We start from the raw sequence: 15,927 nt of genomic DNA, 5'->3' as shown, positions 1-15,927 counted from the left end.
TATAGTTTGGAGAAGAGGAGACTGAGGGGTGACCTTATAAGTGTCCATAAATATATAAAGGGGGAGTGTCATGAGGATGGAGCCAGGCTCTACTCAGTGGCAAACAATGATAGGACAAGGGGTAATGGGTACAAACTGGAGCACAAGAGGTTCCACTTAAACTTGAGAAGAAACTTCTTCTCAGTGAGGGTGACGGAACACTGGAACAGGCTGCCCAGGGAGGTTGTGGATTCTCCTTCCCTGGAGACATTCAAAACCCGCCTGGACGCATTCCTGTGTAACATTATCTAGGTGTTCCTGCTCTGGCAGGGGGATTGGACTAGATGATCTTTCGAGGTCCCTTCCAATCTCTAACATACTGTGATACTGTGACTGTGATACTCTCATATTTAATATAGCAACATAACCACAAGATACTGATTTTGTTTTATAATAATTGCCCCATTATATTTTCTCAGCATTTTAAATTACTTCATGATTTCTTCCAGTGTTACATACATGTATGCTTGTAGTCTGCTAGGTTTCTGACATTTCAATAACCATGCTGACAAGAAATGTTGCCTGTGGAAAGCCCAGTTCAGCAGAATACGGGGTTAGACATTGTCCTGAGTTCAGCAGTAGCAGTCATGTTTCTACTTTGTGGTAGCTGGTGCAGTGCTGTGTTTTGACTTCCAGCCTGGGGACAGTGCTGGTGATACCGATGTTTTCGGTTGTTGCTAAGTGATGTTTACCCTGACCAAGGACTTTGTGAGGCTCATGCTCTGCCAGGGTGGAGGGGAAGCCAGGAGGAAGCAGAGACGGGGCGCCTGACCCAGGCTATCCAAAGAGGTATTCCATAGCACAGCACGTCATACCCGGGGTGGGGGGTAACTGGGAGTTACGGGGAAGGACACGGGCTTCCGGGTGGGACTCGTTTCTTGGCTGGTGGTATCGAATTCTCTTCCCTTTTTATTTTCTCTTATCATTGTTGTAGTTGATAGTAGCGGTGGTGATTTGTGTTGTACATTGGTTGCTGGACTGTTCTTGCCTCAACCTGTGGGAGCTGCACTCTTTCGATCCTCCTCCCCGTTCCTCTGGGAGCAGGGAAGGGGAGAGCCCAGGGGCGGGGGTGGAGGGCCTTGATTGCTCTCAGCCCGTTACCACTCACTGTGAGTGAGTGAACAAGTTGTCTGGCTAGGGTTTAAACCATGACAGTTCTTTTGGCACCCAGTGTGGGGCACGAGGGGTTGAGATAACGACAGATCTGACTGGATTGATAGTCACTAGTCACAATGCTGATTTATTGGCTCTCAAGGTTGTTCCTCTTGATCTCACAGTTTCAGTATATCGTATCTTACTTCCATCCGGTATTTGCTGTATTAGTGTTTTTCAAGTGTGGGGCTTGGGCTAAGGTTTTTATCCCATTGTACTTTATGGTAATGACTTGTAATACAATAGAATCATTGATCATGAAACTGATCTGGCTTATGTTCCCAGTGTGGTGACCACCTTTATACTTTGGGAGGTATATGATGGAGGTGCTTAGCAATTACACATCTTTTTTCTCCTTCTCAGGTGCTCAACCTGTGAAGGAGACATCCTTTTACCCTCCCAGTCCTCCCCCCAGACCATTTACATTTGAGAGTTTTGAAGTTTTTGAATGGCCTTTTAATGCTGTTGAGACTTGTTTGCGGATTGCGATGGGGATCTCCATGCTAACACACACACACAGTGTGTTTTGCCCACGACTGATTTCAAGAGTTAAGCAGAGTCAGGTTTGGGCCTTGTCTGGAGTCAAACGACGATGTAGGAGGACCAAGAGATTTTCCCTGAGGCTGGACAGTCATGAGTGGCAGGGTGTGTGGGATAATATGGGCAAGTATCTAGGTCAGTGGGCCCCTCCAGTACTTTGGAATTTCACTACCGAACAACTGCAAAATCCAGAAGAATTAGTAAAACACTTAAATGAGGTGTCCCTACCAGAGATGGACAAATCATGGCAACGTACTGGGGCTTGGCCTATGCTTACAGGGCCTTGTTCAACACTATCCAGCACCTTCAAAAGGAAAAGAATGTCAGCGGGTCTGAGGGCAAAGCAACAGTCGGTACTCAAACTTTGACTGCAATGAACAGCGCAGCTACCCCAGGGGCAAGTACAGCAGCTGCTCAAACTTCGACTGCAACAGACAGCACGGTTACCCCAGCTCCAAGCACAGCAGCTGCACCACCCCCAGCAACAAGTACAGTTGCTACTCAAACCACAGTGATAATCACTGCAGCCAAAGCAGAGGACCAATTCGTACCAATATCAGTTGCCCCTGTACGCAAGAGAACAAGCAAAAAGGAGGCAAGAAGGGTGAAGCGAGATGAAGAACCAATGAATTCACCACCCGGTCCAGAATCTGATCAGGAGTCATCATCACATGACGAAGAAGAAGAAGAAGAGGTAACTTCTCGACCTCGGACCTCAACCGAGCTGCGGAATATGCGAAAATATTTTACCCGTCAACCAGGGGAGCACATCATCACCTGGTTACTCCGATGCTGGGACAATGGGGCCGATGGTCACGAACTAGAAGGTACAGAAGCCAAGCAGCTGGGATCACTTGCTAGAGAAGGGGGAATTGACAAAGCAATTGCAAGAGAGAAAAAGTCCCTCAGTCTTTGGAGGTGGCTCTTGGCAGCTGTGAAAGAAAAGTTTCCCTACAAGGACGATGTTACGAGTCGTTCGGCCAAGTGGACTACTATAGACAAAGGCATCCAGTCTCTGAGGGAATCAGCCATCGTAGAGACAATCTATCACATCAAGCCGAATAATGGGGTTACACCCATAGATCCAGATGAAGTTGAATGTACATGACCCATGTGGCGAAAACTTACACGGAATGCACTGTCATCATATGCCCATTCATTGGCAACGGTAACCTGGAATGACATAGTAGCACTAACAGTGGATGAAATGCTTCACAAACTCCGAGAGTTCGAAAACAATCTCACCCCTTCCATCATCTCAGCTGTGGAAAAACTGTCCCAGGACCTCAAACAACTGAGGGACGATGTATCTGATTTATCCAGTTCCTCACGTGTACCAACACACGTCTCAGCTATTAACAAAAGGCGTCCTATTGTTTGAGAGAGGAGATACAGGAGGTATACGCCACGGGGTACCCTATGGTTTTACCTGCTGGATCACGGAGAAGACATGACAAAGTGGGATGGAAAACCCACTTCTGCTTTGGAGGAACAGGTGAGTGAACTGAAGAGGGGAGCAAGGGCCAAGACTGATCATCCCATGAGAGCTACGGCTTCAGTCTCTGGTGATCAGTTTCCCAGATGGAGTGGAAGAGCTGATTTTACTCCAGCTCCTGTGATAACGAAGAATAATCCCTTTTATCACGACTTAAGTGTCCGACGCTGTGATGACCATTAGAGGGGCCCTGCCTCCAGTTAGGTGGAGGTAGGGGACAATCGGATTTACTGGACTGTGTGGATCAGATGGCCTGGCACATCAGTCTCACAGAAGTATAAGGCTCTAGTAGATACCGGCGCCCAGTGTACCCTGATGCCATCAAGCTGTCAAGGGGTGTAACCCATCTATATTTCTGGAGTGACAGGAGGATCCCAAGAGTTGACTGTGCTGGAGGCTGAAATCAGCCTGACTGGGAGGGAATGGCAAAAGCACCCTATTGTGACTGGTCCAGAGGCTCCATCCATCCTCGGCATAGGCTACCTCAAGAGAGGCTACTTCAAAGACTCAAAAGGGTACCGATGGGCTTTTGGTATTGCTGCTTTGGAGACTGAGGAAATTGAGCAGCTGTCCACCTTGCCTGGTCTCTCAGAAGATCCCTCTGCTGTGGGGTTGCTGAAAGTTGAAGAACAACAAGTGCCAATTGCGACCACAACAGTGCACCGGCGGCAATATCGCACCAATCGAGACTCCCTGATTCCCATCCATCAGCTGATCCGTAGACTGGAGAGTCAGGGGGTGATCAGCAGGACCCACTCACCCTTTAATAGCCCCATATGGCCATTGCGAAAGTCTAATGGAGAATGGAGACTAACAGTAGACTGTCGTGGCCTGAATGAAGTCACACCACCATTGAGTGCTGCCGTACCGGACATGGTAGAACTTCAGTATGAACTAGAGTCAAAGACAGCCAAGTGGTATGCCACGATTGATATTGCCAATGCATTTTTCTCAGTTCCTTTGGCAGCAGAGTCAGGCCACAGTTTGCTTTTACTTGGAGGGATGTCCAGTTCACTTGGAACCGACTGCCCCAGGGGTGGAAACACAGCCTTACCATTTGCCATGGACTGATCCAGGCTGCACTGGAACAGGGGCAAGCTCCAGAACACCTGCAATACATTGATGACATTATTGTGTGGGGCGATACAGCGGAAGAAGTCTTTGAGAAAGGGAGGAAAATAATCCAAATCCTGCTGAAAGCCGGTTTTGCCATAAAACAGAGTAAGGTCAAGGGACCTGCGCAGGAGATTCAATTTTTGGGAATGAAATGGCAAGATGGACGTAGACAGATCCCCACAGATGTGATCAACAAGATAACAGGAATATCTCCACCAACTAATAAGAAAGAAACGCAAGCTTTCTTGGGTGTGGGGTTCTGGAGAATTCACATCCCAAATTACAGTTTGATTGTAAGCCCTCTCTATCATGTGACCCGGAAGAAGAACGATTTTAAATGGGGCCTTGAGTAACAACAAGCCTTTGGGCAAATTAAACACGAGATAGTTCATGCAGTAGCCCTTGGACCAGTCCGGACCGGGCCAGATGTAAAAAATGTACTGTACACTGCAGCTGGGGAGAACGGTCCTACCTGGAGCCTCTGGCAGAAAGCTCCAGGGGAGACTTGAGGTCAACCCCTCGGCTTTTGGAATCGGGGATACAAAGGATCTGAGGCCAGCTATACCCCAACTGAGAAAGAGATACTGGCAGCCTATGAAGGGGTTCGAGCTGCTTCGGAAGTGATTGGCACTGAAGCACAGCTCCTCCTGGTACCCCGGTTGCCCGTGATGGGCTGGATGTTCAAAGGCAGGGTCTGCTCTACACATCATGCAACTGATGCTACATGGAGTAAATGGGCTGCACTAATTACACAACGAACTCGAATAGGAAATCTCAGTCGTCCAGGCATTCTAGAAGTCGTCGTGGACTGGCCAGAGGGCAGAGATTTCGGAACGTCACCAAAGGAGGAGGTGATGCATGCTGAAGAGGCCCCACCATATAATAAACTGTCAGAAAGTGAAAAGCAGTATGCCTTGTTTACTGATGGGTCTTGCCATATTGTGGGAAAGCATCGGAGATGGAAAGCAGTATGGAGTCCTGGACGACAAGTTGCAGAAACTGCTGAAGGAGAGGGTGAATCGAGTCAGTTTGCTGAGGTGAAAGCCATCCAGCTGGCCCTGGGCATTGCTGAACGAGAAAAGTGGCCAGTACTTTACCTCTATACTGACTCATGGATGGTGGCAAATGCCCTGTGGGGGTGGTTGAAGCAATGGAAGCAGAGCAACTGGCAACGCAGAGGTAAACCCATCTGGGCTGCTGCACTGTGGAAAGATATTGCTGCCCGGGTGCAGAACCTGGTGGTGAAGGTACGTCATGTAGATGCCCATGTACCCAAGAGTCGGGCCACTGAGGAACACCAGAACAACCAACAAGTGGATAAAGCGGCTAAGATTGAAGTGGCTCAGATGGACTTAGATTGGCAACATAAAGGTGAATTATTTTTGGCCTGGTGGGCCCATGACACTTCAGGCCATCAGGGCAGAGATGCAACATATAGATGGGCTCATGATCGAGGGGTGGACTTAACAATGGACACTATTGCCCAGGTTATTCATGAGTGTGAAACATGTGCTGCAATTACACAAGCCAAGCGGTTAAAGCCTCTTTGGTATGGAGGACGATGGTTGAAGTATAAATATGGGGAGGCCTGGCAGATTGACTATATCACACTGCCACCAACCCGCCAAGGCAAGCGCCATGTGCTTACCATGGTGGAAGCAACCACCGGGTGGCTGGAAACATACGCTGTGCCCCATGCCACTGCCCGGAATACGATCCTGGGCCTTGAGAAACAGATTTTGTGGCGACACGGCACCCCAGAGAGAATTGAGTCAGACAATGGGACTCATTTCCGAAATAACCTTATAGGTATTTGGGCCAAAGAGCATGGCATTGAGTGGGTATATCGCATCCCCTACCACGCACCAGCCTCTGTGAAAATCAAACAGTACAATGGAGTGTTAAAAACTACACTGAGAGCAATGGGTGGGGGAACTTTCAAGCATTGGGATACACACTTACCAAAGGCCACCTGGTTGGTCAACACCAGAGGATCTGCCAACAGGTCTGGCCCAGCCCAGTCAGAACTTTTACATATTGTAGAGGGGGGCAAAGTTCCCGTGGTGCATATGAATAATTTTCTTGGGAAGACAGTCTGGGTTATTCCTGCTTCAGGTAAAGGCAAACCCACTCATGGGATTGCTTTTGCTCAGGGACCTGGATATACTTGGTGGGTGATGCGGGAAAATGGGGAAGTCCGATGTATACCTCAAGGGGATTTCATTTTAGGGGAAAACAGCCAATGAACTTAATTGTATGCTGTTTCCTGCTATGTAATATTTTTATAGCCCATCAACTAGATGTCTCCAGGTCACCAGCGACTGGCCCTGACTTCCCTCCAACCATCATCCCAATGGAGAATGAACTTTGATAGAACCGGATGATTTCCGCAGTAAAGGAACGACCAGCATCAGCAGGCTACGATCGAATACTGCACACAGCCTTTCCTGCCCTGAAAGATTGTTACAAGAGATGGAACCTGACATCATGGACCAAATGGACTTGGCAGCATTATAGGGATTGGTCCATGTACTAAGAAAATCTCTTTCTCTTGGTCTGTCTGTATATGGATGTATATATGTGGTAGAGTGATGGTGTATTGAACATATGGGATCTGAGCATGACGTGAATGGTATGGAATAAGGGGTGGATAATGTCCTGGGTTCAGCAGTAGCAGTCATGTTTCTCCTTCGTGGTAGCTGGCGCAGTGCTGTGTTTTGACTTCCAGCCTGGGAACAGTGCTGGTGATACCGATGTTTTTGGTTGTTGCTGAGTGATGTTTACCCTGACCAGGGACTTTGTGAGGCTCATGCTCTGCCAGGGTGGAGGGGAAGCCGGGAGGAAGCAGAGACGGGGCGCCTGACCCAGGCTAGCCAAAGAGGTATTCCATAGCACAGCACATCATGCCCGGGGTGGGGGGTAACTGGGAGTTACCGGGAAGGACACGGGCTTCCGGGTGGGACTCGTTTCTTGGCCGGTGGTATTGTATTCTCTTCCCTTGTTATTTTCTCTTATCATTGTTGTAGTTGATAGTAGCGGTGGTGATTTGTGTTGTACATTGGTTGCTGGACTGTTCTTGTCTCAACCCGTGGGAGTTGCACTCTTTCAATCCTCCTCCCCGTTCCTCTGGGAGCGGGGAAGGGGAGAGCCCTGGGGGGGATGGAGGGCCTTGATTGCTCTCAGCCCGTTACCACTCACTGTGAGTGAGTGAACAAGCTGTCTGGCTAGAGTTTAAACCACGACAGACATCAGAAGTGAAGTGCAGCAACTTAGAAATTAAAGCTAGTACGGTATGAGTACATAACGGTCAGAACTAAGAGAGGAAAGTGAATAAGAGCAAAGAAATTGAGAACAGAAAGGAGCTGATGGTTGAAAGTAGAAGATGAGAGAAAAAAATCATTGCAACATCTGCTATAGAGCAGCTACATATAATGACTTAAAACTGACAATGTATTCTCTTCACAGCATTCAAATCAGTATCTTGAAGTGTATTGGATCTCTAAAATTTCTCATCTAAGAAAGAGAATGATGTAAATATTTACAGCAACTCTTCAACATTTCTGTACTGTGGTTAGACATAATCTCATCTATTTTTATATTAAATCTGTAGAAGTCCTGTCTTGTCTTTGTGGTTTTTCAAAGGCTTTGTTTCACCACAAGGCTGATAAATTAATTTTAATTGTGGCAGGAAAATATAAGGAAATAAAAGGTTAGGTAATAATTAAAATGCCTTTTCCTACTTTTAAAATTATTTCTCCATTTCTTTCTCCTCTCCTGTTGTTCCAGTAGTTGGATCTGAGTCTTTCTGACAGAGTGGAATAATTTAGGAGTTAACAAGAGCAATACATGAAACTGTGTCCAAGCATAATTCTCTCTTCTGTTGCAGTCCTTTACACATGGACTCTTAATACATAGTAATTTCCCTCTACCGCTGTGAACTTATAAACACTTTCTCCTAAATGTCACTCATTTTAATGGCTTAAAGGTGGGAATCCTGTTTTTGTGACATCCTGTGATCATAACATCAAGTAACAAAACATGATTTTATTCCAGCTGATTGATGAGCTCATTTTGCAACAGAAGACAAATTTTGGTTTTCATTTATAATGGTCAAAAAATATAATTTGTGATCTTGCTATTCTGATGCTATCAGATTTCTGTTTTAATATACATTTCACTAGTAAAATGTGTAAGTACTTTCCTGAGCTTTTAGATATTCTTCTAATGCTTTCTCATGCAGGTGAATACTGTCACTGGAGAATGTTTTTTTCATTTTGATATTCTGACATGGCTTACTTTTTATGCTTACTATGTGTTATTTTATTTGTTTCAGCACCACCAAAGTTTACAAGAACTCCCGTTGACCAGACAGGGGTTTCTGGAGGAGTTGCCTCGTTCATCTGTCAAGCCACAGGAGATCCAAGACCTAAAATTGTCTGGAACAAGAAGGGAAAGAAAGTCAGCAATCAGAGATTTGAGGTATTAGGTCCATTGTTCTGTTCCTCTGAAAAACATTAATTCAAACCTCATTTTTAATCCCAATATGTGTTCTTTATTATCAGTAATTAAGCAAAATAGACATGACTATAGGGGATGATTTAGTAAGAGTAGTCTTTTGAAGTTTTGAATTTGTAAACTGTTTATGCATAGCACTGCTAGAAAGAAAACTGCTACTGCTGTTTCTAAACTAGCATGATCTAACAAGGGAGCCTTGACATGTTTCTGTTGAGCTTTTCCGTGAAGGAGATGGGAGGGGAAATTACTTGAGTAGTAATTGCTGTCTCCAGAGGGCAAGCCACCTCCTTTTGTGGCAGTGTGTATCAAACAGACCTAGGCTTCTACTGCTCCCGCTGCCACAGTTGCTTACCGCTGTTGCAGAAAGAGATGAAAGGAATGTTGTACTTCCTGCTGCTGAAAAGGAAATGTAAAATGTGCTTGCATTTGATACTTTTCTTAATAATAATCTAGGAAAAATCTTTAGAGGAAACTGTTTCTCTCCACAACCTTCAATTAATGGTGGTAATCTGTTCAAAGGATACTGGTTATTTGGGGAAATAAGACAACAAATACTATTCTTACTTTTAGTGGCAGGAATGAATTAACTTTTAATGTTAAGAAAAATCTCAGAAACTGGGAGAAGGCTTGTAGAATGGATACCAAAGCTGGCACTGAGAGTATAGAACTGTATAATCATAGAATCATAGAATAGTTAGGGTTGGAAAGGACCTTAAGATCCTTAAGGCAGGGACATCTTACACTAGTCAGCCAAGGCTCTGTCCAACCTGGCCTTGAACAGCGCCAGGGATGGAGCATTCACAACTTTGGGCAACCCATTCCAGTGCCTCACGACCCTTCTTCCTTCCTTATATCTGAACTAAACTTCCCCTGTTTAAGTTTGACCACATTACCCCTTGTCCTACCATTTCAGTCCCTAATGAAGAGTCCCTCCCCAGCACCCTTATAGGCCCCCTTCAGATACTGGAAGGCTGCTATGAGGTCTCCACTCAGCCTTCTCCAGGCTGAACAGCCCCGACTTTCTCAGCCTGTCTTCATACAGGAGGTGCTTCAGTCCCCTGATCATCCTTGTGGCCCTCCTCTGGACTTTTTACAACTGTTCCATCTCCTTTTTATGTTGAGGACACCAGAACTGCACACAATACTCCCAAATGAGGTCTCATGAGAGCAGAACAGAGGGGCAGGATCACCTCCTTCAACCTGCTGGTCACACTCCTTTTGATGCAGCCCAGGATACGGTTGACTTTCTGGGCTGCAAGCGTGCACTGAAGCCGGCTCATGTTCAGTTTCTCATCAACCAACGCTGCCAAGTATATAAGTTTCCCTGTTTCTGTTTACTATCTTCAATGTTAATTAACAGAATTCTGCATTAAGAAAACAACTATTTGGAAGATCACTAATCTGTATATAAAACAATTGTGACATGCATTTTAGGAGCAAATTATCTAAGATGTATTCTGTGTTTTTACTGGTATTTGAGAAAATTGTTTGCCGTGGCTTTCAAGTTAGATTCACATCAGCAGAAAATAATTGCATTGCTTGTATGAACTAAATTTCTGTCATTCTATTTTTGTTCAAAAAATACTTAGAGGTGTTGGAATTTGTTCATTAACCAATATAAGTCTTTTCCTGTATCTTTATTACAATGTAAGAAATAGAAGCATGAATTTTCATGGGATCTCCTAGTGCCATGAACTGTTTGCACTTTGCAGAGCATGCGCAGAGCTGTAATTGGCTAGAGGAGTTAATCTAGAAATTTTATCATAGGTGCTACACAATTTATCCCCTCCTGGTCACAAAATTTTCACTCAGGTCGAGTTCTAAACAGTGAAGGATCAAGCATGTACATATTTACTATATTGGGTCAGGTTTATTTTGCAATGTATTATGGTTTATTTGCTTCACATATTGTTTTCTATGTACCCATGTACCTGGTTTTAAGGAGAATAAGCAAAAAATTAACCAGTTTTAGTTCCATAGAAAAATGTTTGAATGGAACCCTAAGAAAATAATGTAAAATGTTTTAAAAGTGCCTTTAGTGAACTGTGTAACAAGCTGTATAGCAGATGGAATGTAATTCAAAGAAATAGAAAACACTTGCCCACTATTTTATAATTTTTACTATAAACACTGAGCAGAGTAGTTACAAAGTGTGTAGAGTACATCAATATTTCAAGCTGCTTTCCTTCCTGTCCAAACTAAGGTCATTAGTTCATGCTCTAGAACCTCTGAATAAGAGCAGAACAATAGAAATGGCACATGGAACATCTGGGAAACAAGAAACATCTAAGACTGTCAGCTGCAACACTACGAGAATTAATTAATATGGCTTCTTTTCCTCTTCTTTCGCATTAGTAGTTTGTATATTTCTCTGAGTTTGGTTACTTAGCAATAAAAGCTATGAAAATGTTTTACCTGGCCATGTATCTTCACAGAAGCCCCGTAAATACAGATGCAAAGGACTTCAGTGGGCCATCTAATCCATATGCTTTCCCAGGGATGCTGGGGTTTATCTCCCTTCCCCCTAATAAACTTGGACAGCCTCCTACAGTGTTTCATGAACCTTGCCATGAGTTTTGGTTTTTTGTTGTTTTTTTTTTTTTGTTTTTGTTTTTTCATGTGGAACCTGAACTTTTTTGCTGGAACGTGAAGTACATAGCAGTTGGCTATCTAGCAGTGGCGGAACAAATAATTTATTCCCTCTCTTTTGACAGTAACCCATTTATACATTTGAAGATTATTATCATTAAATGTGGAATGTTCTTACTTACAGGCTAATTCTCGCAAATGAGTGAGAATAGTGGTGAGAGCTGTAGATTGTTTTTGAAATTAAAGGCTGCAGTTAAGACATTGTGGCACTTCACTATTATTCTTTCATATTTTATTTCCATTGCAAGTATGAATGAACATGATACAAGAAGATTATTTTTCTCCTCTTGCTTCAAACCAATTAAAATGTTATGAATTAGGAAAATCTACTTTAAGTTACTAAGAAGTCTTTCTCAGATGAACTTTACAAGAATCAGAGAAAGAAAAAAACATATTTAAAAAACTGTACCATTCTACCCTGTGGTATGAGCCTGATTTTATTAAAAAATCCATGCTTTAGAAGAAAAATAAAATCTCATTCATGAGATGGAGGAGTGGGAGGAATTAACTGTCTGTGATGTGCAGAAAGGGAGACAACTCATCACAGGAAAAGTAAATGCATTTTAGGATGCATATTTTGGGCACACCATACTTGAAACTTAATCTCTGCAATATTTACCCAATCCAGTCTTCTGCAACTGTTTTTTTGTTGTCCATCCAGCTAAGATTTTATTTGGTATTCTGAATTTAACATAACAAGTACTTACTTTTAAGTAATGATTGTGATTATTTGGAACCCATGCTTTCATTTTTCTCTACAAATCATTAGTTTGTCTGCTTTAAGATTATGAAATGTTTCTTTCCCTCATTAATGTCAGTTTAACAAGAATTCTATTCTTTTATTTTTGCTAAGATCAGATGGAGATTTTATGGTGTTTACATTTAATAAGGATAATGGCTTTACTTAACAAGGAAAAATAATACAGCTAGTAGACTATGTTATCAGAAAAAAAGCCAGTGTTTTGTCTTATTCTCGCTTAGACCTCTCCCATTGCTAAGAAGAAACTGAGCAATTCCTACAATGAAAATGGGAAGATAATGAACATACGACCGTAGTTCCTAACCCTCCACTATATTCTCTCTTAGAAGATCTAGTAGGTTGCTTGTGTATAAGTTAGACATACATACACAAACACATGCAAATAGGCATATATGTAATTTTTTTGTGGGTATGTATATATAGATTATGGTCTAATAAGATTTTTTTTATATACAAAAAAAAATAAAAAAAAAAAAAGACTGTCCTTTCTTGAGAAGTGCATTTCCTGATGGTGGTACTAATATATATTATTGACAAATGCATATATATTTTTAAAGTAGATAGATAGTACTGAATTATTAGGAAGGCTTTTCCAGTGCCTGGAGTGCTGCAGTACTCAGCAATAGCTGATGTGATTCTGACTGCAGAGCAGGAAGGAAATAAAAACATTAAATTAATTATTTCTCATATGAAAATCAGTATTTTTTGCATAAATATTGCAATTTTAAAGTTTAGCCTTATTATTTAGCCTCAACTGATCACATGTTTTCTAGCATATTGTTGGATACATTTTCTTTATGTTATTTGGGTTAAATGCATATCTAAACTATCTTGTTCAGAAGCTGATGACTCTTACTCAGTTTGGAGCTAAATGAGTAAGTAAACTGAACTCTGTGAGTGGAGTGGGAATATAGCCTACAGCAATTAAAATGAATGTAACTGGCATTTGGAGGTAGAGTACTTAAGCAAAGAGAATGGAAGGAGGTTATTGGTGAACTTCAGGATAAAAGAGCATTAAGTTACAGAATCATTTCTTACAGCTCTTGTTAGATGGTTTCTTGGGTTGGTTTGTTTTTGTGGTTTTTTTTTTTTTTTCCATCTGTGTGGAATTTGTTCTAGTACATGTATTTGGAAAATGAACCTGTCTTTGAAGACATGAATACCAGCAGGTGTGAACACGAACAGGGATGTTCATGAACAGATTAACTAAGGGATAGGCATTTGTAACAACATCTGTGACAGCTTTTGTTTCCTTCTATAGGTAATAGAATTCGATGATGGATCTGGATCAGTTCTCAGAATACAACCACTGCGCACGCCACGAGATGAAGCTATTTATGAATGTGTGGCTGCCAATAGCGTTGGTGAAATTAGTGTGTCCACAAGACTCACTGTTTTACGAGGTAAGTCCTTTCTAAACATAACAAATTCACTTTGTAATGCTGAAAGTGCAATGTAGTTTTAAAAGAGAAGTTTCTCTCCAGGAAAGTTAAATACATTTTCTTATCAAATGGACATTATCATAGTCCTGATATTGTTAAATACAGACTTTTTCACATAATATATGAGTATTGTGTTTATGATTTTTTAATCAGAAAAGGCAAGTATGTAGTAATGTGAGTATGCGGAGTATAACAGTTGCGAATGAAGGAAAAAGTCAGAAATAAGTGAAACAGAACTGACACGAGAAACAGTTTATTGCATCAACTGTTGATCAGACCCCAGTGCTTTATGAATGCACTTGATTTACATTTTAGTTCTGCCCTGGGTAGCTTAGCTTTGTGTGATCAGCATTTACACAGAAATTTGCCCAGTTAACAGCGACCTTCAAAAGTTGCATAAATGTTCTTTAGAGGAGGTTAAGCCCTCCTACAGGATTTCCTACCCTCCTTTCTCCCCCCTCACTCCCCCCCAGTATAATACATAGAAAAGGTGAAGGTTTCTTCCATTTCAAATAGACATCACCTGAATTGTATTCTTACTTTGGCAAGAAGTTTTTGAAGACTGTAAAAGAAAAAGTCCATTTTTTTCAACTATCCTTCAGAGGTGAGGGTATGAATGTACTGCTAAAGTGTATTGTCTAGATAGTACTCGAAGGAGTAAATCCTAGTAGTAAAATGACCTGAATGTTTCATTCTGTCACCTGGAGATGAATGGAAACTGACTTTGGAGACACTTCATGAAATATCACACTCTTCAGATTCAGTTCTGCTTTTATAACTGGTGATTAGTCTTGTACTGTGATAGTACATGGCATTACTTGATTTTGTAGCATTAACTGCTGAGTGCCTGTTTATAGGGATTGCAGATGATTAGTCAGCTTTACCGAATTCAGATGAAAATCTGTAAAAAGTATGATTTAAATCATTTTTTATTCCTTCTATCCCAGCAAATCTATGGTGACAAAGAGAATTCTTTCATTTTTCTCTAATGTTGTTTTTTCATTAAAAACAAACAAAAACCAACCCACAAATATTTTTTTTTCATACTTTCAGTAGCTATTTGAATCAGGACAGACTGTCCTGGTGTTACTGTTGCAGAGAGCTAAGAACAGTACGTACATATATAACAAATAAGGTGTTTATTTCTCTCCTAGATCTAGCCTGGTGTTAGCAAACCTCTGTAATATTTAGAGTTCTTATCTCCAATGCCATGATTGTTCCTTCTGTTACCTTTTAAAACTTCTTCACAGTCTAGCCAACAGAAGTGGGAAAACTGATAGGTTTGTGTTTTAACACCACTATGGACTTGTTCTTAATTCTCTTAAGATAAGGTTTTCCCTTTATTAACTGATAGAAACACTTTTTTATGCACAACTTCCACATTGCTGAAAATGAACATAAAATGATACTTCCACACTGTGTTAAAAGTTTTTTAAATTAAAGGGAGATGGGAAGAGGAAAGGGGAGGAGGTGGGGAGAGCAAAAACAAATGTGAAAACTCAGGTGAAAGTAGAACTTTTTGTCTTCAGAGTTTCTTGAAATGTGTTCACAAGACTCTCTGATCTTGAAATGTGCACGCATGTGTTCTGCAAGATACTGTTCCAAACCAACCAAAGTTCTCATTTTGGGGTTTGTAGAGAAGAAGCAACAGCCCTCATCTCTCTGCCAAGGGCCATAACAGTTGAAGAAGTTGAATGTCAGAACTAACTGATTGTAAAATGTGATGTTTCTTTGCTTGCCCTTTTGATTATTTAATCAATTTCATTTGAGGCATATCTGATTCTGCTCCTATTTCTTACTCAAATAACTCAATGCTACCTCAGACAACCTTAGGGTCCTATCCTGTTTTAAAAAAGTATTGCAACACTAATGGACGTTCAGGACATTCCCAGGAGTTGAAGTATCTACCTATATTAATATTTGTTTGTTTGTTTCACAAAGTCCAGTTTAACTGCTGCAAATCATATGTGCAGCGCAAAAGAGCAGCATTTTTGCCAAAGTATCCATATTTTTAGAGCCAAACTTCTTGGTTTGGGAGCATGCGGTAGTTCAGGCATGACAGGTTTCACTCTTTTTTGTATCTTTCTTATGCTATGACCAATCTGTAGTACTTGAGTCTCTTAAGAACTGTGAATATAAATGAAGTCTTCAGAAAAGGCAGCTCTAAATGATAACATTTCAAGGCCTTAGTACAGACAAAGTATTGGGCTTTTTTTTTT

The 15,927-nt window shown here is 41.9% G+C and overlaps 1 protein-coding gene across 35 annotated transcripts in view; it reads left to right on the top strand.

Moving 5' to 3' along the window:
* PTPRD (protein tyrosine phosphatase receptor type D) overlaps window positions 1-15,927 on the top strand; it is a 601,423-nt gene that overhangs the window by 372,365 nt on the left and 213,131 nt on the right. For all 35 annotated transcript variants that reach the window (XM_061479480.1, XM_061479517.1, XM_061479518.1 and 32 more), the window contains 2 exons: window positions 8,676-8,821; window positions 13,528-13,669. In XM_061479480.1, coding sequence (XP_061335464.1) covers window positions 8,676-8,821; window positions 13,528-13,669 — 288 coding nt within the window. The remainder of the gene's footprint in view (window positions 1-8,675; window positions 8,822-13,527; window positions 13,670-15,927) is intronic.

This window comes from Pezoporus flaviventris, unplaced genomic scaffold (assembly GCF_033815535.1).
Source record: "Pezoporus flaviventris isolate CSIRO_AGI_PZ_B2104156 unplaced genomic scaffold, CSIRO_AGI_Pfla_v1 ptg000150l, whole genome shotgun sequence".
NCBI classification, from domain to species: Eukaryota; Metazoa; Chordata; class Aves; order Psittaciformes; family Psittacidae; genus Pezoporus; species Pezoporus flaviventris.
Note: the sequence above shows the minus strand (reverse complement) of the source record. Positions and strands in the feature narration are given on the sequence as shown.